The sequence below is a fragment of the Jaculus jaculus genome, chromosome 15, assembly GCF_020740685.1.
Source record: "Jaculus jaculus isolate mJacJac1 chromosome 15, mJacJac1.mat.Y.cur, whole genome shotgun sequence".
Classification (NCBI taxonomy): Eukaryota; Metazoa; Chordata; class Mammalia; order Rodentia; family Dipodidae; genus Jaculus; species Jaculus jaculus.
In genome coordinates this window covers 48,239,953-48,265,892 of record NC_059116.1, presented here as the reverse complement: position 1 = coordinate 48,265,892, position 25,940 = coordinate 48,239,953, and the positions used below count along the sequence as shown (strand labels likewise).

General features: G+C 42.7%; 1 protein-coding gene across 1 annotated transcript in view; it reads left to right on the top strand.

Moving 5' to 3' along the window:
• Positions 1 to 25,940, top strand: part of Fhod3 (formin homology 2 domain containing 3) — a 502,577-nt gene that overhangs the window by 377,664 nt on the left and 98,973 nt on the right. Inside the window, exons 12-13 of the mRNA XM_045134751.1 lie at positions 14,432 to 14,566; positions 22,608 to 22,658. Of these exons, the coding sequence (XP_044990686.1) occupies positions 14,432 to 14,566; positions 22,608 to 22,658 (186 nt within the window). The remainder of the gene's footprint in view (positions 1 to 14,431; positions 14,567 to 22,607; positions 22,659 to 25,940) is intronic.

Sequence of the window (25,940 nt, the reverse complement as noted above, 5' to 3'; positions counted from 1 at the left end):
GCCATGTTCAATCACTTGATCTGCCCAGCAGTTTTGTCGTTGTGGTTGACATCACTACTTTTGATCTGTTTTTGTGTCAGTGGAGTTAAGACTTGCACTGTTTAGTGGGGTATTTAAAACCTTAAATTGGTTAATCAAATTAAGGTTTGTTTTTTTTTTTAAATTAAACAACCATGAGAAAAATCACAAGATAACATATAAAGCAGAACAAAGGACAATCACCTTTCTTCATGATGACAGCTGATGGCACCAGTGCCTACAAGAAGCAAATGGACCCATGCAGCCAGGTTCCCCACCATTCAATCAAACATGCCTGTTTCCCTTCTTCTGTTCAGTGATGGGTCTCCTGCTTGCCTGCTGCTGGTTCCTGATACCATCTTCTTACAAACAGCAAGAATCCCTGTAAGGCAAAATGTGTTCCTAATTAACTGTGTTCCATCCAAAGTGCATGAGAAAAGGAATGCAGTCCTATTGATAGAGTAAGTTGACATGGGCTCCTCTGGGAGCATCATGTACTGACCGTGGGCTAAAGATCCTGGGCTCTGTGTGAGCCCCTGCCTTGGCCTGTCCCAGGACTCAAGTCTTCAGCACATGCCGATGATCATACTCCTTCGCATACTTGAGACATTACTCCTTCCATACCATTCTTACCACTATTCAGTATCTGCATTGTGCCTGGATTATATGCTATAGTGATTTATGTCCTATTTTCTTTTTAAAAATATAAATTGTTTATTGGGAATTTTTTATTTATTTGCGGGGGGGGGGGAGAGAGAGAAGAGAGAGAGGGAGAGAGAGAGAGAGGGAAGACTCACCAGGGCCTTTAGCCATTAAAAACAAACTCCAGATTTGTGTGCCCCCTTGTGTGCATGTGTAACATTGCACACTTGCATCACTGTGTGTCTGGGTTATGTGGGACCTGGCGATTTGAACATGAGTTCTTTGACTTCGCAGGTAACCCATCTCTCCAATCTGTATTGAGAATTTTATTTACATTTTATTTATTTGAGAGAGGCAGATAGAGACAGAGGGAATGGGCACACCAGGGCCTCTAGCCACTGCAAACAAACTGCAGACGCATGTGCCACCATGTACATCTGGCTTATATGGGTACTGGGGAATCAAACCTGGGTCCTTAGGCTAAGCCATCTTTCCAGCCCCCGTATTGAGAATTTTAATGCATGAGCAGACTGTAACTTGATCACAGTCTCCTCCCATCATCCTGCCCTTCACCCTCCTTACTCCCACTCCGTGTAACCCTCCTCTTTCCAAGTAATCCCTCCCCTATTTGGATGTCTCACTCCCGTTGCCCTCCTCTATCGTCCACGGCAGAGTGGGTGGGGTCAACACTGCAAGTCCTGTGGGGGCGACGACTTCCACCGGGAGATCATGCATGCACCAGTCAGTTCATGTCTGGAAGAGTGTGCCTACCTTGTGCTCTCCACACTGCTTCCACCCCCTCTTCTTTAGTGACCCCTGAGCCATGAAAGGCATTATGGAGATGTCTCATTGAGCACTGAGCTCTCAACAACCTGTTATTTTTAGCACTTTGATGAGTTTTGAATCTCCTCGGGGTCCACAGCCATCTCCACAGGTCAGCAGAGAGAGGGGCACTGATATTCTTTCCACCACCTACTCTGCAGTGTTCCCTGATCCCTGGTAGGTGGGATAGAGATGTCTCATCCAGTAAGTACTTGACTTGCACTTCATTGCCTTGATGAATCTTGGTTCTTCCCAGTAGTCAGTCACCAACCCCAAAAAGAAACTTCTCTGACCAAAAGTGGAAATAACCTCATGGCACCACTGGTTGCCTGCAGGGTGTCACACTGCCCGTCCAACGTGTGGTGAGTTTGTCTGCTTGGAAATCTTGACTGACTCCCCATTGTCTGATTGGAAGACCCACGTGACGAAGGTCTCAGGTGGGTTTGCTCACATTTGGGTTCTGTGTACACTGTCCAACATCTTCACCATTGGCATGCTGTGTCCTCTCTGGGCTTTGTCTCCACAGTCATTCTCTGGGGGGCATACCAGGCTGTTCTGAGGCCCCTCCTTCAAATTTGCTCTGTCTTCTATCTTGCCTCCCTTTTTTATTCATTTGTTGGAGTTTTCTTTATCCCTCCTTCCCTAAGGCCCAAGTACATGACATCTGTCTCACATAACTTCTCTGACTTGCCCACACTAAGGCATTGTGGCACCATCTTTACTCCTATTCCTTTATTCCAGTTCTTGGTTCTTTGAGTCACTAAGTGTTCTTATCTCCTATGCTCTGAGACCGTGTACATTGGGCATACAGAGCTGTGTAATAAAGGTAGTTCACCATTCAGAGCTGACCATTAAGTGGAACTTTACTCTGGAGAATTCAATATTCAACATGCATTTTAAACACACACATTTGCTGTGTGTTTGCAGGGGACACTTTATGCTGTTCTCATGTTGTTGGTCTTCTGTCTGAGCTCACTCACATTGTTCTCAGTCTTTCCTGCATTATCTTAATAAGGCTGGGTCAACCTTTGACAGAATTGGTGCCTGTCTACCTTCAGGCTCTGACAGTCAGCTCATGGCCCTATTCCTATACCACTACCAAATAGCAAGTGTGCAGGCAGTTTTTAACCTCTCTGAATCCTATTTTCTTTCTTTGAGAAGTAATATTTGAATAATTGTTCCCTCTTGTTTACATAAAGGATGTGTCCTGGCAAGCTTCAGTATTGGTATTAAAATTCAATTTGCCTGTGAGTGTCTCATGCAACCCTTGGTGGGGGGAGGGGGAGTATAGAGGAGGTCTGTAATAAGAGCATACATGATTCATCAGGAAAAGTCCAGATGGAATACTGGAGAGGCAGCTATTAAGTGCTGTGAAGTGAGACCCCTGTGGCACCACTCCTATCTCATGACCAAATTTTCAGTTGTTCATTTTCAGCTGGTAGCAAAGTAGTATTATACATGATCACAGATTCAAAGTAAGAGGGCATGTAACTTTCCCTTCAGAAAGTATACCTCAGGGTCCTTAATACTCATCCCCTTATCCATTTCCCCACTCATTCCCTCATAGTCCAGCAAGGAGAAGAAAGTAAGCTTTTCCCCTACAATGGAGGCAGCTGCATTTTTGGTGTGGGAATGTGGGGTGTCTTTGAGAGTGATGGAGCCATTCTTGACACTGAGCTGGGTGGTAACTCTTGAGTTAGGGTGCTAGACATCCACTGCCACACAAAATTTCCACAGAGTAAAGGCTTCCAGATTTTTTCATATGAATTTGAAGAATGAAAGATTTTATTTTGGAGCTTCAGAGAAGGAAAGAAGGCAGCACTCCTGCTTTAAGGCAGGAGAGAGTCCTTGGAAATGGGAAAACCCACCTGGTGTCTCTGATTGGGGTCTCTTGTAGGAATTTACTAAATGAGGACTGAGTTGGACAGCCCAGCCCCCACATACAGTATCCAGGTTTTCAGGAAAGGGAATAGTCCAATTGGCATGCTTACAAAAGAGAATAATCCCTCTTGGAAGGGACTAATTTTCAGGGAGAAAAAGAGATAAGGAAAAACCAGATCCCATGCCATACGTTCAGGGACCTAGTAATCCTCACATCCTCCACATTAGGGGAAAATACCATATTCCCTGTGCACCCTTATAGGCTCAAGGGCATTCCTTGCTGTTACTTTTAGGGACCCTGCTACCCATGGTCAGTCTCATTTCTGGAGTAATTTTTGGACATAGGATACACTGGTTCCACAAATTCATGTGTTCCATTTAGAAGTATTTGCTGAGTGGACTTGTTTGCCTTGAGTCAGACTCAGTCCTTGACTTCCTAGGGCTTACACACTAACAGCAGTAAAAGAAGTCAGCAGCATTCCCATTGCCTTAAGCACCACAAATCAATAAGTTTTCATGGAAGAGCTAGAAAGGATCAGGCCATCCACGTAGGACCTGGCACAGGAGGGGCACCTCTGCAGAGCACCAGCAGAAGAAAAGTTGCATGCTATTCTTGAGATTTTCCTGGTGGGGGCCAGAGGGACAAAATGACAAGGAGGGGATAAGAAGATGTGAAAGGCCTGTGCCTTTATTTAGAACATGATGCTAAGGCTGGGCATGGTGGTTCACGCCTTTAATCCCAGCACTCAGGAGGCAGAGGTAGGAGGATTGCTGTGAGTTTGAGGCCACCCTGAGACTACATGGTGAATTCCAGGTCATCCTGGGCTAGAGTGAGACCCTACCTCCAACCCCCTCCCAAAAAAATAAACAAAAAACATGATGCTGAAGAGCTAGATGAACTAGAAGCCTGTGTGGAGTAAGTTTCACATTTAGAGAAGAGGCAAGTGAGCTAGGGAGATGGCTTGTTTGGATATGAGTTCAATCTCCAGAACCCACCTTTAAAAAAAAAAGGCTAGTGAGATGGCTCAGTTGTTAAAAGTATTTCCTGTGCAAGCCTCATGACAGTTGGCTCCCCTAAACTTAGGTAAAACGAGACACAAGTATCACATGTATCATTAATTACAACATACCTATGGCAATGGGCAATGGGGAGTGGGGTCAGCAGAATCTGGAAGAATCTGAAATTGTGGGCCAGCTATTTTGGTATTTGCAGTGGCAAATAATAAGAAAGACCATGTTTCAAACAAGGAAGAAGATAAGAACCAACACCCCCAAGTTGTCCTATAGCCTCCACATGCATGTGGGTGCTCCTGTGTACACACATGTACACACAGGGTGGGTGATTATAATCACAGCTGGGCACTGGGCAGGCAGAAGCAGTCAGATCCCTGAGGCTTACTGGTCAGCCAGTCCAGCCCAGTTGACGAGCTCCAGACCAATGAGGAGTCTGTCTCTAAGGAGGGTGGGAAGCATGTGAGGAGGACAGTATCTGAGGTTGGCCTCTGGCCTCCATGCACACATATCACATGCACACCCCCACCACTCACAAACATGCACACATACGAAATATTTAAAAATTAAAAACTTTTTAAAGGCAAGTGTGCAAAGGAAGGGTGCCTTGGCCCAGTCAGCTCTTCTGGAAGCTGCCAGGAGAATGGTTGAGTTATGAAGCCAAGCAGGGGTGGACCTGGAACAGCGACCAGAGAGGACTGACCTCTTTTGTGCTGGAGGATTCGTGGTCTTGGACAGAAGGGTGGAAATTCAGAGGGAATGGGAGAATGGGAGAGACTGCCCTGCGCCAAGGTCAAGGCCTGCAGAAGAGGCCAGCAGACAGGCTGAAGCGTGACGACAACCAGGCCCTAGAGGAATGGCTTCACATTCTACTTCAGAGAGCCAGGACAGTAACATGAGACTCCCTGGGGGACCAGCCTCCCTCCAGCACACTGAGTGGACCCTGCTCTTCCTTCCCATGGCCGGGAAGCTTGGAGCTGCGCTGAAATGACATGTGCAGGCAGCTGGAGGAGAGAGCAATCAGGAGACTGAACTTCATGGCCCGTCTGACAGTGGATGGTGAGCACAGAGAACAGTTACCTGTTTCTTGAAGTTACCTGTGGAGCTTGCTCATTTCACCAGAATTACTGGGATATGGCCTTGAAAACAAGGGGAAAGGATTAGGAGCATGGCCCAGTGGGTAAAAGCACTTGCTGTATCACTTTGAGGACCCAAGTTCAGATCTCCAGAATCCACACAAAGCCTCTAGCCACTGCAAATGATGAACTCCAGATGCATGCACCACTTTGTGCATCTGGCTTTATGTGGGTACTGGGGAACCCACCCTGGACTGTCAGCTTTGCAAGCAAGTGCCTTTAACTGCTGAGCTACTTCAGCCCTGGACTGGTGTCAAATGATTTATTCTGTACTGTCCTCTAGCTAAAATGTATTTTCATATATCATAATTTTTAAAATGTAACATTATAAATTTTATCATATTGAGGACTTAATATTTTTATATTCTATGTTTTTATACTCTGCTCTATGGTACAATTAACTCAGAAACAATTTGTTCTTTCTAGATCATGAACGTGGTCAGTTTGAACCAGAAATAAAATTTAGTCCTATATTTTTCTACTCCTGAGTCAAGATACCTGTTAGAACTTTAATCAGTGCCCCTGAATAACCAGCTTTTTTTTTTTCTACCTTGGGAATAGGTACTAATCTCTGCTCTGTAAATACTTTTGGCACAGTTTGCCCTAATTTCTTTGTTGTTTTTTTTTTTTTTTTCACTGTGCTCAGGTAATTTCCTTACATACATGCTGACCAGCTCCCAGCTGAGCGGAGGTACCAGGGTCAGTGTCTGTATGGTATGTTACTGGTATGTCACCCTGCCATCCTCAGCCACTGGGAGACCTCCAGATGTACCCCTGCCTGTCCTGTGCTCAGCGTGTTTGTTTCCAGGCTTCCCTCACTGCATCATGGCCTCAGACTGTCAAAACAGTGCACAGGGACAGTGCTGGCCTCACCCCCATGGCCCCTCATCTCTCAGAAATCACTGACTTCCACCGTCAGATGTCGAATTTAAGTGTCATTGTTCTATAAAGTATTTTGGTCTGGTTTTCAGTTGTTTCAGACGGAGATAAATCTGGTTCCTGTTACTCCATATTGACTAAAAGTGGAATTCTGAAAGTTAACCTTTCTCCACTGAAGTAAATCTTCAATGATATATAGAACATCAGTGTACTAACACTGATTTTATGACAACTTTAACAGCAAAGTTATTTTATGTGAATAGAGACAGAAAAAATTGGGAAAATAACATGAAGGAATAGGTTTGTATTCGACAAATGTATCAAATTTCTAAGGAATGTAGTTTATGAAATCCCTCAAATCACTAATATAGATGGCTGAATTTAAGTACTGTTTAAGTACTTAATTTAAGTATTGGTACACAGCTAGGCACACCACAAGCCAGGTGTGGCAGGGAAAGGATGAGAAGTAGGAGACAGAGGTCATGATCAGAGGAGTTTACAGCCCTGCTACAAATGGGGAACAGTCATGAACAGTTAAGGAGAAAAGGCAGGCATATGTGTGGATTGGCCATAGGGCACATCGAGGAGCCTGAAGAAATAAAGAGCATTGTTCTCCCCGCCATCAGGGTGTCTAAAGAACTCCGTTGTGTGCCAGGCGTGGTGGCGCACACCTTTAATCCCAGCACTCAGGAGGCAGAGGTAGGAGGATCGCTATGAGTTCAACGCCACTCTGAGACTACAGAGTTAATTCCAGGTCAGCCTGGACCAGAGTGAGACCCAACCTCCAAAAGCCAAAAAAAAAAAAAAAAAAAAAAAAAAAAAACTCTGTTGTGGATAGTGGAGGGGCTGATGAAGCCCCACCCCTTCCCAGGAGCTGATGGGAATTAATGGCTGCTCAGGGAGAGGGAGAAGTTTTTTAGAGATGCAGTCACGGATAAATTGCCTATCCTCCTATAAATAATCCCACCAAAGCCCATGCAGACAGCCCTAGTTAAACTCAGTCAGTGACAAAAAGAAGAAAGGAGACAAGGGATTAGTTGGTAAGAAATAGGGATTAAGTGGGATGGGTGAAGAGAAGGTAAGGGTGGTGGATACAATCAAAATTCGTTGCATGTATGAAATATATGTATAAAATTATAACATTTATTTATTTGAGAGAGAGAGAGAGAGAGAGCGAGAGAGAGAGAATAGACACACCAGGGTATTTACCCACGGCAAATGAACTCCAGACGCATGTGCCACCTTGTACATCTGGCTTATGTAGGTCTTGGGGAATTGAACCTGGGTTCCTTTGCATTGTAGGAAAGAGCCTTAACTGCTAAGCTGTCTCTGTAGCTCTGGATGAAATTATGAATAAACTCATGGAGGGAGACAGAGGTTGTATTAGATACTACTACACCAGAATTTGAGACTTTGTAGGAAAACAGGAAATTTAAATGGCTTACTTATTCGGGGTAGCTCTTTTGGGAGCAGTGGAAGTTGATTTTAGCCAGTCAGTCAGATTCAGAGGTGAGTCAAATTGCTCATACATTTTGGATTTTATTAGAGGCCACCAAAAACATGCCAGATTTCTCTGATCAAGACTAGAGAAAATGTTTTTACGTCCACCCCATTTTGATCAGCTGAGGACTACATAAGAGACCACTTAAACTTATTAGCTGAAGACACCACCATGAATGTACTGCCTAGTTCTATTTGTTGATAATGTTGGCCAGGCTCACCTTGAGCAGATAATCTTGTCCTAGCTGTTTTTTTCTCAAACGTCGGTGGCCAGCTGGTCATTGATTCATTGATTGCCTAATTGATTATGTAGATCTAATGATTGGCTGACTCTCATCTTAGTGGACAGGGGACCTGAGCAGCCCAGTCATACTGAGATGTTTGTCAGGCTCCCAGGGCCACAGAGGAGAGCCTGAGCATGCGAACTTTTTCAACCTCTGCTTTTTGATTTAAGTGTGAAATGTCAACCTCCAATCGGTTCATGTGTGTGAATACTTGGTCCCCAGCTGGTAGTACTATTTGGGAAGGTTGTGAAACCTTTAGGAGGTGAAGCCTTGCTGGTGGAAGTGGATCACTGGGAATGGGCCTTAAGTTTTATATCTGGCTCCACTTCCTGTTTATTCTCACTTCCTGGCTACAGATGTCATGTGTATCTTGCTCTGGTTGCCATGTCTTCACCACCATGAAGGGCCATATTTTTTCTTAAACTGTAAACCCTTCCCTTAAGTTTATTCTTGCCAAATATTTGTCACAGCCAGGAGAAAAGTAACTAATATAATCACAGTCCTTGTTGACCTAAACAAGTCATGTATTCAGCCTGGGACTTTGAGATTTAAGGAAAGAAAGACTGTTTTTTGAAAGGAGAAGCTGTAGTATTTGAGGCCTGTTTTTATAAGATCCCACCCATCCATTACTTATTTATTGTGCAGTAAACAAGCAGGACTTCCCCGCTGGCTACTGAGCTTAGAGTTACTACTGTGCTCAAAAATGGTAGGCTAGCTGGCAGACTTAAATTCTATTTTGAATGGTTCTCAAATGTTTTAAAGAGTGAAGCTAATATTTTCATCTCTCCTATTTGTCTTAGTTTTATCTTTACAAATATTTCCCATTTTATGTTTAGTCTGTCTGCAGATTTTTAGATCCACACACTGCCAGCCCATCATCACAAGAGAAAGTCTGTTGATGGCAGAAAATACAGCCCTCCACTTTTGGTCAAATCTTCTCTGTTCTGTTCACTCAACCCGAGCAGTATCTCTGTTCTGTTAAGAGCCAAGAGACATTCCAAACCACTCAAGGTCAAGATTGGACTGGTTGTCTTGGGTTCTCCTGGCAGATAGCTTTTCCATTAGAAACACAGGAAGTCTCAGGAAAAGGAAAGCATGGTTTTATTCACTGAAAAGCCTCCTTGTATAATGGAACAGATGAAACTGTTTATTTCTGAATCTCAGAAAATCATTCTCACTATCAAGTATACAATTTTGGTTCTTTCTGGAACCAATCCTTTTATTACTCAAGTTAGTATAATGGAAATCATGCTGCATTCCTATGAGGGAAACAATGTAAGCCATTTGACTTTACTTCGTCCCCTCAAAAAAATACTAGGGGAGAATATAGGAAAAGGAATAAGCTTTATGGGAAACACTCCTCCTAGGCTTTCTGGGTTCCTGGTAATGGTGAGCATTCTAGAAAGCAGCAAAATGCTAGCGAGGCTAAGGTTCAGGAAAGCACCGTCCCTAGGTCAGAAGAACAGGAATAGAAGCGACATTGACTGCAACAGCGAGAGGAACATCTCAGTGCAGCTCTGACATGTCACAGGAAGACCAACATCTGTCGTCATCCCATGTAAGCAATGTGCCCTTAAAGGAGCATCCTTCATGGAAGGTTGTAAAAATTTTTGTGCAAAGAAAAGGCAGATTGGGCAATACTCTACAATGGACACTTTTTTGTATATGGATCTTATTATAATGTTTGTCTTCAAACTTGTACCTGAAATTTACTGTTGCAATTTACAGAATAATTTTCTGTGCCCTCAGCTCCTTTCCCTCAGGCCAGTAAGGCTGCTTTGAGCTCGGGTTGCTCCCAGTGATGCGAGGCACATCCCTCACCTTCCTCAATGCTGTGACAAAATATCTGGCCAAAGCAACTTAAAGAAGGGTATATTTTAGCTTACAGCTCAAGGGCACTGTCCATCATGGTGGGGAAGACACGGTGGCAGCAGTGTGAGGCAGCGGGACACATTACATCCACAGTCAGGAAGAAGAGAGAGACGAATACCTGCTCAGCTGGCGTTCTCCCTTTTATTCAGTCTGGAACCCCAGTGATTCTCCCCACAGGTAGGGTTGGTCTTCCACCTCAATTAACCAAATCTAGAACCCCCTCACAGATGGGGCCAGATGTTTGTCTCCTAGGTGAGTCTAGGTCCTATGAAGTTGACAGTCAATATGAATGTCACAGGAGGCCAAGTTAAAACTCATTATGACTATCAGTACACTGGCTTGTCAGCCATGGGACAGCCCTCCTACATACCCAGGAACAGCATAGCCATCCACTTCCCTGTACCAGAGGATGTGCCTACTGGTAGAAATTCTAAGTTCTGTCCTCTAGGGATCTTTCACTACCATGTGTCGGTCTCTCCCTGTTTACCACTTGGCTTCCCTCCCGCCCCTACAACCTTCCTCTCTCACATACTCAGCCTCAGCTTTCACCTGCTTACAACGCAGGGGTGGTCTCTACATGGACCTCTCCCTTTGTTCCTAGGTAGATAAGGCCACCCACTTGCATACTGGTAGCTTCTGCCTTTCTTCTTTGCATGTTCCCCACTCTCAGTTGAGAGTCTGGGACCCATGAGTGTAATAGGCTTAGCTATGTTTTCTAGGAGCCTCCTGGTGCCACTCCACAGTCTGCTTTTGGGGCAGGAGCCCACTCTTCTTTGCTCAGCTGTTGCTAGGAAACAGGGTCTTCTGCAGACAGTGCCTTCTCTGTAGGTCATTGCTATGTATTTTCTATTAAAGAATAGGCTGAGTGTGGAAGTGCTGAGACAGGATACAAATTGTTCTCACTGTAGAGCTCCTATTTATGTATTAGTTAATTGGTTCTTCAGGTAGATAAGTGCTATTCTTTTTATCTATTAGGGCAGAGAGATGTACAAGAAAGTAGAGTCTTAGCCTCGGATTTTAAGACTGTCAAACAAATGTAACACCTAATGTGGAAGAATATAGGAAAATATAGGAGAAAGAAAGACTAAATTCAAGGTAGTGGTTATCTCTAGAAATGAAATAAAGGAGTTAGGCTGGTGAATACACTGTGACAAGAGCGTCAGGGACAGGATGTATACCAGCAGTGAGGAAGCAGGCACACTGGGCAGTGGGTGCTGTTGAAAAGCATGGCTCAGTATCCTTTAGAAACTTCTCGGGCTGGAGTGATGGCTTAGCGGTTAAGCGCTTGCCTGTGAAGCCTAAGGACCCCGGTTTGAGGCTCGGTTCCCCAGGTCCCACGTTAGCCAGATGCACAAGGGGGCGCACGTGTCTGGAGTTCGTTTGCAGAGGCTAGAAGCCCTGGCGCGCCCATTCTCTCTCTCTCCCTCTATCTATCTGTCTTTCTCTCTGTGTCTGTCACTCTCAAATAAATAAATTAAAAAATTTTAAAAAAAAGAAACTTCTCTATGCCTCAGTTTCCTCATCTCTAGAGAACTTAGCACAAGAGGAATTGTACATTAAAGGAGCTGTCACATGTAACTGATACATTACCTTCTACTTGAACTTGAACTGTCATTACCAGCTTCATCCCAGTGACATGGAGATTCCATTCCAGATGTCCAAGCAAAGGGGAGTTCTGCCAGGTGGGCCTCAGGCCTGGCTCTGGGAGATAGTAAAGCAATGATTGGATACTACAGTGCTATTTCTCAGAGACACTGTCTGCTCTCCAGCAAACTCTCCATCCATGGCCTTTTGTCCTGTCATCCTTTTTGGCTTCACTTGGTTAGGGATGCCTTGGGTGTAACTTCAGCCTTCTAGGTACCTTCTGGAGTGGCATGCAGTTCTGATCACATACTCAGCTGGTAGCCATAGGGGAGCTTCATTGTGGTACATCAGGGTACAAAACGGTAGTGGTGATCTGCAGACCTAGTTGAAATGTGACCCTCCCTATCTATATCCCCATTTTTGACCGACTTTAGATGTTCAGTATAGAATAGCACATACTGGGTGTCTAACATGGCCCAGGCACTATTAGAAACACATCCATACACGCACTCACTTCAACCTCCTCTGCTTCTCATGAGTTGGAAGCATGCTATCCCCACTAAGGGACCAGCTCCACCAAAGTGTTCTCATATCCAGCCCTGTGTTCACCCATTCAAGCCACTGCTGCTCCCCAAACCAGACAGTGTCAGATAATCATCACAGGCAGGTTCCAAGTGAGATAGGTATTTTCTTAGAGAACAAAATACAAATAGTAAAAGTATGAAAGATGGCATTATAAAGAAAAGAGTTTACCATCATATCTGGAATTTTGGTAGCATTTTTGAAGTGAAAATTGTGGATGTCTATCTTGGTGTGACAATCCAGTCTGGCATTGTTATTACACTTTGAGATATTTCCAGAACAGGATTTATACAAGCCGGGTTTATACTCCCACATGCTGAGGTTATCTAGGAAGCAAGAGACCTTGAGAAATTTAAATTATGAATGTTACATTTATTATTTTTCCTAGTCTTACCAAAATGTCTTATATTCATCATAAACTGATAAGCTCATAGAGGTTGTTCATTCTCTCTTCCTGCATCAGGAACCTGTTGGGTCACTCAAAAGAATAGATCTTGAGTTTCACTTTGGTTTAGCTTATATTTCTTTTTCCTATTTCTAGTGAAAATGAACAATGTTTACATGCTTATTACCTATTTAACTTTCCTCTTCAGTGAAATGCCCACTATCCTTTGCCCCTTTTTCACTGGGTAGTTTTCCTTGATTTATACTAACTTGAAAGTATTCTGTTTGTATGATGTATACTAATGCTTTGAAGTTTATCAGTGACTGTGGTATGAATTGCTTTGGCACCTTGTGGGGTAATGCTTTGCTTTGTTCTTGTCAAAATTGTGCAGATTATCACTGGACCTCATATCCTGTGCAAATATTTTTGACTGGGATTCCATGAAAAATCCTTTTGGGATGTTGATTGAGAATCACATGAGCTGGAAAAAAAAGGGGAAATTAGCATCTTGACTGTGTTATATCTTTTGTGCATGAATATGATATTAAAATATGAAATTTAGAAGCATGTTAAAATTTCCAATTATATGGGTGTTTGTTTCAGTTTTATAGCCTTATTGTTTATTTTCAACTTAATTTCATTATGGTTCTGAAGGCAGCTCACATGAAACCAATTCCTGGCATTCATTCATGAGCTTTATGGCACAATGGATGGTAAGTTTTTTAAATAGACTTTGTATGCTTGAGAAGAATATATTTTCTATAACTTGGAACAGCAGATTCATATAGTAGGTAAAATTTATTGATTATATTAAACAAATTTATTATACTTATAATGTCTATCCATCACTGTGCAAGAGATACAATGAAGCCCTTCAGTGAGTACAAAATAGATTGGAATATAAATAGCATTTCACACACCTATACACAGAGAGAGAGAGGGAGAGAGAGAGAAAGAGAAAGAGAGAAGATCAAAGATGATAGAAGTTACAATAGCATGGTCTGGATTTTGTTTTGTCTGAAAAGTAAATAAATTTCGTTGTTTCCTCTACTAGTGAGCCTGGAACATAGGTTTGGCCACAGGCATGGTGGTTTTTCCCTCTATTTTCCTCACCAGCAGACAAAGGTGACTTGGGTTTTCTAGTGAGGATAGCTGTAAAACATGGCAGAGTATGTGATATGAAAGGCTTTTTTTTCTCTAGCACAAAGAAACTTGTGTTCCCCACCATGCAGGCATATTCTGAGGTTAAATATGATTTTATTTATCCTTTGATAAGTAAATTGAGAAATAACATTTTTACATGTGTATATCTTAATTTTGGAATAAACTTACATAAGTGATAGTAGCAATTGTCCACAATGAATTTTATTCCCCAGAAGCCCAGTTGACTCACCAGCCAATTCCTTTTTAAAAATCCCGTGTAGTTACCTAATTTTTCCATCTCCCACCCATTTTCTGACTTGGCATTTTATGTGATCTTCATGCCAGTACTCATGCATGTGTGTGCACAGAAGCCAAAGGACAGCATTATCATCTTCAGGAATGCTGTCAACCTCCTTTAAGACTGAGTCTACTATTGGCCTGAGCTCATCAACTAGGCTAGACTGGCTGAGCAGAAAGCCCCAGGGATTGGCCTGTCCCTGCCTCTCCAGTTCTGGGGTTACAGGCACCACCATGCCCAGAATTCCTACCATGCCTGGCATTGATGTGGGCACTGGAGATTGAACGTTGAACTCAGGTCCTCATGCTTGCGAGACAGGCACTTTACACTCTGAACCATCTCCCTGTCCTGCTTGAAGCAGAGCAACTAAAACATGAGCTCATTGCACCTTCAGGTCATCACCGAGTGGTCTTCTCACGTCATCCTTTAGGCAGCACCAAGAGTCGCTGGCGGCCGAGAGAGAACGGCGGAGACAGGAGAGAGAAGAAAGGCTGCAGAGGATAGAACGGGAAGAAAGGAACAAATTCAAGTAAGGAGTTTAAGATTGTTTGAATAATGACAGCCTTCCTATATGGCATAGCAAGTAATGTATTTGCTCCCTTTCTGTTTGCATCTTTAAAACTTTTTTGTTGGTGTTTTACACAGATTTAGGTATTATTCTTCTGGCATTTTCAAAGCAGTTTGTTTCAGCTGCTTCTCAGCCCCCTCCTCTCCCTAGCTCCCTTCCCTCCCTCCAGTGTCCTGGCCCCTTACCTGCAGTAAGCTAGATCTGATGTGCTGGCCTTTCTCCAGCCACATGGCAGGAAGCAGAAACCGCCAAATACAATTAGGGCTGTGTGGAACCAGGGGTACACCATTAGTTAAAGTGCTGTGATGCAGGCCTTCCTGAGGACACAGAGTCTAATTGTTTGAATGTAATTTGCCATTTCTCCTTAAAGGTCCTCATGTTTTATTCATATTCTATTGGGTAGCAGAAATAAAATATTTTCCCACCTTCTCCATTTTGCTTCTTGCTCTCTGTAGTAATCGTGTGTGTGTGTGTGTGTGTGTGTGTGTGTGTGTGTGTGTGTGTATACACACATATATCTGATATAATATTCCACATATAGTTTATGCTTCTTTTTTGTGTTAGGAGGAGTCATTGTGTTGTTACTCCCAGTCCACTGTCCTCCCTCTCTGGTCTCCTTCCAGTTCCAAGGATGCCGCTTGGACATGGCCCACTGCAGCTCCATGTCCTGACCTTTCTGTCCCCACTGATCTCAGTGTCCCTCTGCTTCTCCTCCTGCCCGGCGCCTGTCCCCCATGCTGCCAGTCAAGCTCCTTCCTGTCAGCTCCCCGGGCTCCACACCATGCCATGCTTTACAGGACGCAAGACACTCCCTGTGTCTTCCCTTCTGCAGAATCTGCCTTCTCCTCTTCCCATCCCTGCTTTCCATTCTTACAGTTCCCATTTCTCTTTCCCTCCACTTCTTCTGTTATTCTCCTCTTCATCTTCCAAGTCACCTCTCTCCTGGAACCCACATCTTTCTTTCTTTCTTCTCTCTCTTCATCTTTGCCTCCTGTTTCCTCACCTTACTTTCTTAGTTTCTTTAGTTTAGTTTAGCAGATATGTCTATCAGTGGCTTTCAGTTAAAGCAACACAGGTCACAAAGGCATTGCCCCTGAGCATTGACAGATTCATACTTACTGATCATTCGTTACTTCATGAAAACAGATACATGAAGTCTGTTGGTTCAAGGCCAAGCCTGGCTTTGGTCAGAGTGGGCAGATAGGTAGTAGGAAGTACCCTAGCCTCACTTCCCTGCCATACTTGTATGGTATACTCTGAGCAGTCAGATTTCTGCCAAGTGATGAATGTAAACACTAACCATGTCCATGAGGTAGTTTTAGAAATTGTTTAGAAAGTTCACTTTTCAAATCCTCTAGAACAGGTTAAATGCTTTCTGATTTATGACTGTCTAAGAGATTGCGTATTTTACCACCAATTAGCAGCAGGGAATTTGTTTGAAATATGTGGAAAATTCAAGTATTAGCTTAGACATCCAAAGTTTGTTTTTAAAAAATCTCTTAAAGTGGGTACCAGTTTTGGGGGGAATGGAATGTGCACATTTCATCCAGTTCTGTTACATCACCAAATTACCCATAACTTATGGAAAGAATGCACAGAGCTCTGAAAAGCCTGACATGTGTGTAAGAGAGCAGGTGAATTGAAGGAGAAGACCAGCATTCAGAATTTCGTTGTGTGACGGGGTTGCTTTGTTTTATCTCCCATACCACCTAGCATGAACTCCAAGGTACCCCAAAACCTATAAATGCGCATCAAATCCAGACCTAAAGTCCAGACCTAAAGAAACCACCTTTTTTGTCTGGTGTGAGGCACAGTCACAGGAGTCAGTTAGGGTCAGAGAGGAGAAAGACCCTCTACAACTTTCTGTAATGTTGTCTCTCCTACCCCAGCTTCTGAACACAATGATGGCAGCACTGGCCAAGCAAGAGCCTCACACTGAGCAGGAGGAGCCCGTACTCTGTGTGGAAGAGAAGTGACACATGAGCAGGAGGCAAATCATTGTCCTCTGTGTCCCTCTGCCTCTGCCCCCCCATCCCTATCAAACAAACATACACACACACACACACACACACACACACACACACACACACATACATACATATATATTTAGGTTGAGAAGATGCTTCTGGTTTATTAAACTACCCAGTTTCTTTTCACATCCATACCCCATGCCATCACCACTAGAAAATGGCATGCTATCTAGTGCAAAAAAGTAGCTGGGGAAAACATGTTACCATATTAATACTTCTAGTTTTAATGCATTACTTGTGAACTTTTTCTTTCTTTTTTTTAAAATTTAATTATTAGTTTTCTTTTCAGTAAATACAGGCAGTTTGGTACCATTGTTTAAGCTCATCCATGACCTACCCCCCCAATGGCCCCTCCTTGTTGATATAAATGGGTCATGCATTGAGGAGTTAGCCCACAGTTATTGGTACGATAAATATCTCTGCATATCATGACCCAACATGTGACTCTGACATTCTTTCCGCCCCCTCTTCTGCAAAATTTCCCTGAGCCATGTTGGGTTCATTTTTGCTCTGCTTCAGCGCTGAGGTGTTGGAGGCCTCTGAGGCTCTGGCTCTCTGATTTGGTAGGAGTTGATTTTTCTCTGTGTTGGTCTCCTTCCCCTTTGTGCTGGTATCTGGTTCATCAGGAAAACAGCACCCTTGCTTGTTTCGCCAATTTTCCTTAGTTTCAGTCGGGCCCCTTTTGAGGTATGATGGGGCAGCTCTCTCCTTATGATCTACATCTATCTGAAAAAGAGAAGCAGATTCTCCAACGGAGAGTAAGTTAGCACCCGGAAAATTGAGATAACACTTACTTTTTTGATAGGGAGTTTAATAGGTGTAGGCCCTCTTGTACCCCATGATTGATGGTAGCTTGTTATTGGAGAGTGGGCTTATGTTTGGATATGGTTCTGACTTGTGTTCCAGCTCCAGCTATGGGTCCCATACCACTGAGGGGATCAGTTAGCCAAATCAAGAGCAGTTGGTTCCCCACCATGGCTGTGTGCCACTATTGCACTTGTGTGGGCATTACACCAGGTTATTTGTTGCTAAGTAGGTTAGACCATGAGTTGCTTGGACAGATATTGGTCATTTCCCCCAGTTGCCCATGTAGCACCTTCTGGCACTAAACACGCTGTCTGGGGACTGACTCTCTCCTGGCTTCCAGCCATGCCATTCCATTTTACATGCCAGCTGCGTATGGAGTCTTCAGCAATTGGGTCTTAACACTGACCTTTGGTGGGTCATCAAGTACTCTGACAGAAGTCTGTCATTGTTTTGGGAAACCTTGTAGGTTTCTCTGATTAAAAGCTCATTGTGGATGATAGCCCCATGCTGGTGGTGGGGGTTACAGGTCAGTGCCTACTAAGAAAATGAGGAAAAAAAATATCTAATATACACGAGTTAGAGAGGAGAGAGGGGGGAGGGGAAGAGGGAGGAAGGGAAGATGTAGAAGATTTAGGTTAGACTTGATCCTACCCCTTCCAGTGTCTTATTGTTCAGGTGTTTCCTGTAAGGTTCTAGTGAAGGTTCAGCCATTTGGTCTGCCTTTTAAGAAGTAGAATTTTATGGTACCATTGCCATTTGGGTCCAGATTAGTGTTTCCCACCCCTTCGATGCCCTCCCCTCACTCCCCATCCATCCTAGTGTCTAGTCCATGAGGTGCTTGCTGGGTATGTAAGGTATCTTGGGTACATTCAGGTTAGGTGTTGTAGATGAGTGAGACTATGTGGCGATTTTTTTTTTCTGTGATTGGGTAAGTTCACTGAGAATGATCTGTTCCAGGTTCAACCATTTTTCCTCAAACTTCTTTGTGTCATTTTTGATTACTGATGTATAGAATTCCATTTTGTAGATATACCACATCTTAGTTAGCCATTCTTCTAGTGATGGACATCTGGGTTGATTCCAGCTTTTAGCTATTATGAATTGAGCCGCTACAAACATAGTTGAGCAAATCTCACTGTCCTGTGGTTTGAAGGTTTTATGGTAGATGTCCAGTAAGGGAATAACTGGGTCTCTTAGTATCTCTATAGTCAGATTTTCAGGAGTCTCCATATTGCTTTCCAAACATCTACTACCACAACATGACAGGGATCAAATCAAATCTCACAGTCATTACCCTAAATATTAATGGCCTTAATTCACCCATCAAGAGACACAAGCTAACAGGGTAGATCAAAAAATTAGACCCCTCAATCTGCTGCCTTCAAGAAACCCACCTTACCATTAAAGACAGAAACCTCCTCAGGGTGAAATGGTGGAAAACAATATTCCAAGCAAATGGGAATAAGAAACAAGCAGGTGTAGCTATATTAATATTGGATAAAATAGACTTCAAACCAAAAATAACCAAAAAAGACAAAGAAGGCTACTTCCTACTTATCAAGGGAACAATCCATCAAGAGGATATTACAATCATAAACCTGTATGCACCAAACACAGGGGCACCACAGTTCATAAAACAAAACCTACTTGACAATAAAACAGAAACAACCACCAACACCATCATAGCTGGGTTACTTCAACACACCATTATCAGTAATAGACAGATCATCCAAACAGAAACTCAACAGGGAAGTAAGAGAGCTCAACAAAACCATAGAACACTTAGACCTAACGGATATCTACAGAACTTTCCATCCCAAATCCACAGACTACACATTCTTCTCAGCAGCTCATGGAACATTCTCTAAAATAGACCATATACTGGGTCACAAAGACTGCCTCCACCTATTTAGGAAAATTGACATAATTCCCTGCATGATATCAGATCACAATGCTATATTGCTAGAAATCAACAACAAAAGATCCACCAAGAATCCCAATGGCACCTGGAAACTGAACAGCACACTCTTAAACAATAAATGGATAGTGGATGAAATAAAAAATGAAATTACAAAATTCCTGGAATTGAATGGCAATGAGAACACATCATACCAAAACTTATGGGACACCATGAAGGCAGTCCTCAGGGGAAAATTCATAGTACTCAATGCCTTCATAAAAAAGACAGATCCAAATCAATAGCCTAACCATCCACCTAAAGGCACTGGAAAAACAAGAAAAATCCAACCCAAAGAGCTCCAGAGGGAAAGAAATAATTAAAATTAGAGCAGAAATTAATGAATTGGAAACCAAGGAAACAATTAAGGCAATTGACAAAACAAAGAGCTGATTCTTTGAAAAAATAAACAAGATTGACAAGCCTCTGGCCAATTTGATCAAACAAAAAAAGGAGAGGCTCCAAATTAACAAAATTCAAAATGAAAAAGGAGAGATCACAACAGACATAAGTGAAATTGAGAGAATCATCAAGACTTATTTCAAAAGCCTCTACTCAACAAAACTGGAAAATGTGGAGGAGATGAATAAATTCCTGGATGCATATCATGTACCAAAGCTAAACTCAGAGCAGATTAATCACCTCAATGAACCCATCACACTCTTGGAGACTGAAAAGTAATAAAAGCCTCCCCAAAAAGAAGAGTCCAGGACCAGATGGATTCTCAGCCAAATTTTATCAAACCTTCATGGAAGAACTCAAGGCAATCTTCCTAAAACTGCGCCACACAATTGAAGAACAGGGAAAGCTACCCAACTCCTTCTATGAAGCTAGTATCACCCTAATCCCAAAACCAGGCAGAGATGCCACAAGAAAAGAAAACTACCGTCCTATTTCCCTAATGAACATAGATGCAAAGATCCTGAACAAAATACTCGCAAACCGAATCCAACAACACATCAAAAGCATTATCCACCTTGACCAAGTGGGATTTATCCCAGGATCACAAGGGTGGTTCAACATATGAAAACCTGTCAATGTAATTCACCATGTAAACAAGCTTAAACATAAAAACCACATGATCATTTCGATAGATGCAGAAAAGGCCTTTGACAAGATACAACATCACTTCATGATCAAAACATTGGAGAGAATCAGCATGGCCGGTTCACATCTTAACATAATAAAGGCAATATACAAAGCTCCAAAGGTCCAAATAATACTTAATGGAGAGAGACTGGAGGAATTTCCATTAAGATCAGGATAAATAAAATATTTTTTAAAAAATCAAAAAAGTAAAACCAAATGGAAATGCATGTATGATGTAAACATTAAAAACAAACTCATAGAAGAGCTGTGCAGCAGAATAGAGATGCGAGATAAAGCCAATGAACCTAAAGAGAGAATAGTAGATACAATCCAGTTTGAAAACATGAATGGAAAAATATGAAGCCTTGTCGATCTATGGAATAATACAAAATGCCTAGTGTTCATGTCATTGCCACTGCAGTGATGAAGGAAGATAGGATTAGAAAGCACTGTAGTGCATACTCAAACATCATGTCCCACACAAACATACACATGAATACAGGCAGAGTGAGGACTAGGCTCTGCCCCCACCCAAACTTTAGACATTGTTCATTATGGCCGACCATGTGTTCTTGGTTCCACATGACTATCACCTGTCATTTAAGAGCGTGAAGAGTTCCACACAAAATGATCCTTTGCCCAGGAAGGATGCTAATCATCAGAACAGACCACAAGCAACAGTTCACTCCACACTTTTGAGAATATGAATGAAAATAGAGCTGTAGAAAGACACAAAGAGGGCTGGGAGATTGCTTAGCAGTTAAGATGCTTGCCTGCAAAGCCAAAGGATCTGGGTTTGATTCCCCAGGAAAGCCAGATGCACAAAGTGGTACGTGATTCTGGAGTCCGTGTGCAGTGGCTGGAGGCCCTAGCATGCCCATTCTTTCTCACTCTCCCTCTCAAATAAATAAATAAAATTTAAAAAAATAAAAATATAGCCTGGCGTGGTAGTGCACGCCTTTAATCCCAGCACTCAGGAAGCAGAGGTAGGAGGATAGCTGTAAGTTCAAGGCCACCCTGAGACTCCATAGTGAATTCCAGGTCAGCCAGTGCTAGAGTGAGACCCTACCTTGAAAAACCAAAATAGAGAGAGAGAGAGAGAGAGAGAGAGAGAGAGAGAGCCTATGATAGTCCCTAGTGATCACCCAACAGACCACCTGACCTCCATTTCACTGATTAAATTGTTCATGCTCTGTGTGATTTTTGCATAGCATCTCACGGGTATCCTTTATCTGTTGTTGCTTTTATTGAATGTGGTCTTAAACTTTGTGGATTGTAAATAACGTTATTTGTATTGTGGGAAGCAGCAGGGATGAATGTTGATAGCTGATAGCAAGTCTGAACTCTTGCTACATTTTTCTCCCCCATTCCAATCTACTTTAGTCTTTTTAATAATGTCCCTTTCTTTATATCCAGTTATTAGTACACTGAGGGGTAGAATCCTAAGATGCATTATAAGGGAAAGCATAATATCAGCATGCTCTACTAAAACTAATAGTCCAGTGATCATGTGATCTGAAACTTAGATTTGATCTGTATCACTAGCATGAATAGAAAAGTCAGGTATTCCATTCTCACAATACTGGACATCTCATGGATCTACAAAGTAAGATCTTCCAATGGCACTGGATTATAAACAGAGCATGTAGAGAAAGGAGCCTTGGCTCTTAAAAGAATGTCTGAACTGTGAAGTGTGACACACAGCAGCCCTAGCACCTGGATCCATTTATACGGAACTCTTGAGATGGAAATTGAAGAATTAGGAGTTCAGTAGGACATTGGTCATCTCCAGAAAGTTTTGCCCCCTTGTAACTGCCACCTTCTGGTTGTATTTCTTTCCTCCCTCATACATTTACCTTCTTTCCACAGAGTGACTAAGTGTTCCTGAGTGAATACAGCATGCTCATGTTTTTCTCATGTCCTTGTACTTTTAATAGTCTATTATATATAGTACTTTTAAAGAACAGTGTAGAGACTTAAAAATTCAGCCACAACAAATTTTCATTTTTTGAGGCAAGAGCAGGGCTTCATGACATACCCTGTTAATAGTTTCTTGGTAATCTTACGACTATTTAATTTTAATTTTTTCTTCCCTCTTTGTTCTGTGTATTTCTACTAGCCGAGAGTATTTAGACAAAAGAGAAGAGCAAAGACAAGCAAGGGAAGAAAGGTGCGTATATTGCTTATTACCATTGTAACTGAGTGACATGTGATGTTGCACTATTAACCAAGCATGCAGAGGAGACTGTGTCCTTCAAAACATATTAACTTCACCCAAGATACCTTGATGTTACACAGTTGGCATTGTGCAAACATCTGTTCTCCTTATATAACTTTCCAATAAGAGTGAATTTAGCATTAGTAACCCCAAGGTAGATGTGTATCCATTGCTTTGAAAATGTTCTCCAAATGATCGCATTGGTATTAGTGTATTAACACATTATGCATTGTCACTTAGCAATGAGCATACATTCTGAAAACTACATCACAATTTTGTGATTGTGTGAGCATCATGGAAAACAATTGCAAACTAAGATGGCCATGACCATGAGTAGGTTATAACTGCCAACAGGGCAGGGAGGGGCTTCATTGTGAAAGTCACTGAGCGACTCGTGGTCATGACTCACGTGCCTACATTTTGATCACCTAGCACCATCAATCCTGGGCCTGCATTAATTATTGTCATGACTCACTTGCCTACATTTGATCACCTAGCACCATCACGCCTGGGCCTGCAGTAATTTTTCTCACAAGGGGCTTCCATGTCAGTTGGTCAGCACTCACTCAACCAATAATTTGAGCACACACACTGTGCCAAGCACTGATGAGGGTGCCCGGTATGCCCAGGACCTTTGTGTCTGATCACTTTCCACCCTCCTGAACTGAAATGGCAAGAAGTATTCCTGGTGCTCTCCCTCTGTCCCCCGCCCCCCGCGTACCAGCAGGATGGCACATAGCAGGTACTCAGGAATGACATTCAGAATAAGTGACATGATGAGCTGTCAGCTTTACCTACACCTTTCAAGCTGCCAACTGTTGCAGTTGTCAATTTCAATGCAATGTGGTTTGAACCCCAATAAAGTTCACATACTCAGCTTCTGATAAATATAGATAAGCAAAGGCAATTATAGACATGGGCTAGCGAAAGCAGCTTTTTCCACCCCACGGTTGTGCACAGGCTGCAGTCATCCCCTCAGCCACCAGATGGGGGTACGGTATGGGCAGATAGCAGGATTTGTCCTGGGACTTACAGTGGAGGCAGTTGGGAGTGCAAACAATTGCTGGAGTGTGCCAAGATGACATGGAATTGTGCTCATTTTTAGACAACATCAGCTAAGCAAATCAAAACAGTCTGAGGAAGGGAAGAGTGGAGACTGTACTCAATTTAAAAAATAGATGCTTAAGTTACCCTCAGAAATAAAACTACAGCATGGCTTTATTCCCAGCATTCATCCCCCAAACCAGTGGTGGCCAGTAAATTCTGAGTAAAAGGTACTAGGAAAGAAACACGGACCATCGTTGGAAATTGGGAGGGATAACACATACTTTTACTGCAAATGCTGTTGATTTGCCACCTAGGCTAAAGAAACAGCATTTTTTTTCCAACCTTCTTCCAGATTCTGTACCTTTGAGCTTCCAACAACATGAACACCAAGTCATTTCTCCAAAGACAAAGCTTGGCAATTCCTGGAGAGATGCCAAAGTGCTTTGTCAGGGTCTGAGCTGGCTGAAGCTGACTTCACAATGCCTCCAGTTCTCTCTGGATATTACTTACTGTTCTTGTTTTTCCACTCAGGACCTTGTTTATGCCTGGAAGACTTGTTGTATAGAATGTTGTCATTCCCCTCCACCCACTTCTTGTTTCTGCCATTTGTTTTTACCACCAGGCTACTGCTCATCTGCCTGGGACTTCTCAGCAGGCACAAGAATGGGCTCCCTCCCCATGTTCCTTCCCTCACAGAATTTGCACAGTTTGGCAAAATAAATAAATTAATGAATAATTTCTTAAAACCCAGACAAGCATTTTCCTATGCTTTGGACCAACTGCTTTCTTTGGTTAGTTTGTTTCTTGAGTTACCTGGTAAAGTTGGTCTTGATGGAGATGTTGTTTGGAAAGCTTTGCTGCTGTGAGCAGAAGGTTCCTAAACAGAAGGGAATTTGGAAGTAAATGGGGCAACAAATGGAGATGAGAGTTGGCAGAGGCATAGAAGTAAGAAGAGCCCATTTGTTAACTCTTCAAGGTGATGCCATGCATGTGTTCTGTTCCCATGTCTCTCATGCTGCATGAAAAGACTCAGGGAAAGATGGTCTGGCTTGTGACAGGTGGGTTTTTAGGTTAGTGAATGTAAGCAAGTGAATGTTGCTTTTCTATGCTGAGGTAGAATGGCCATTGTTATTTTATTTTGGATCATTTTATAATTTCAGGAAAATTAGCTTTGTTCATTTATTTGTTTGCTTGGTTTTTGATTTTGTGGTGCAGGTCTTCACTAAGTATCTCAAGCTGTCCTCAGACTTCCAGTCTTCTTGCCATGGCCTCCCAAATGCCGGGGATTTGAGTACAGCACCTACTGTGCCCAGCTTATTTTGTTTACAGCGATTCATATTGAGTTGAGTTGCTACATTTTTATATTAATGATTGACTTAAATGACATTTATGAATAATTCTTAAAAGCTGCTGGAATAATAGTAAGGAATGAGCTCCATGTAGATGCTCTGGGTATGATGGAGAATAATGGATCACTCAGTTTGGATTTGTTTGTCTGAGGGACATGGCAGGACCCAGAGACAAAATGCCTTGGAATAAACAGGGCTACAGGAAGAATGTATAAAGGAAGGATTGGGACTGACTGTGCTAGAATTTTGGAAATTATTCATGGCAGTGACTGATTCTCTGGTACCTTTTACAGTCTTTAGCACATGGTGAGTGTTCCACACATGTTCAATAACAAAGGCAAAGATGAATGACTACACAAAGGAGAGAGGCCATAGTGAAGAGACAGAAGAGCCAAGAAGAAAAGTCTATTCCTAGGACTATGCTGTGGAAACAGAGATTCGTGCTTTCCACAGACCTCCCATCATGGTCTGATGGTTGGTGTGACTTAACAAGGCAGCCAGGGCAGTAACAGTCACTAAATGGGTCAGTGACTCCCCAGATCCAATATGATTGGGCCCTTTTTTTAGGCATGGCCATTCCAGAAAGGTAATGACATGGTTCTAGCTCTGTTGCAGTCAGGTTCGCATTGCTGGTAGAAATCACCCAACCAAGAGCAGCTTCTGGGAAAAAGAGGTTTATTTTGGCTTATAGGCTTGAGGGGAAGCTCCACTATGGCAGGGGAAAATGATGACATGAGCAGAGGGTAGACATCACCCCCTGGCCAACATAAGGTGGACAGTAGCAACAGGAGAGTGTGCCACACACTAGCAAGGGGAAACTGGCTATAACACCCATAAG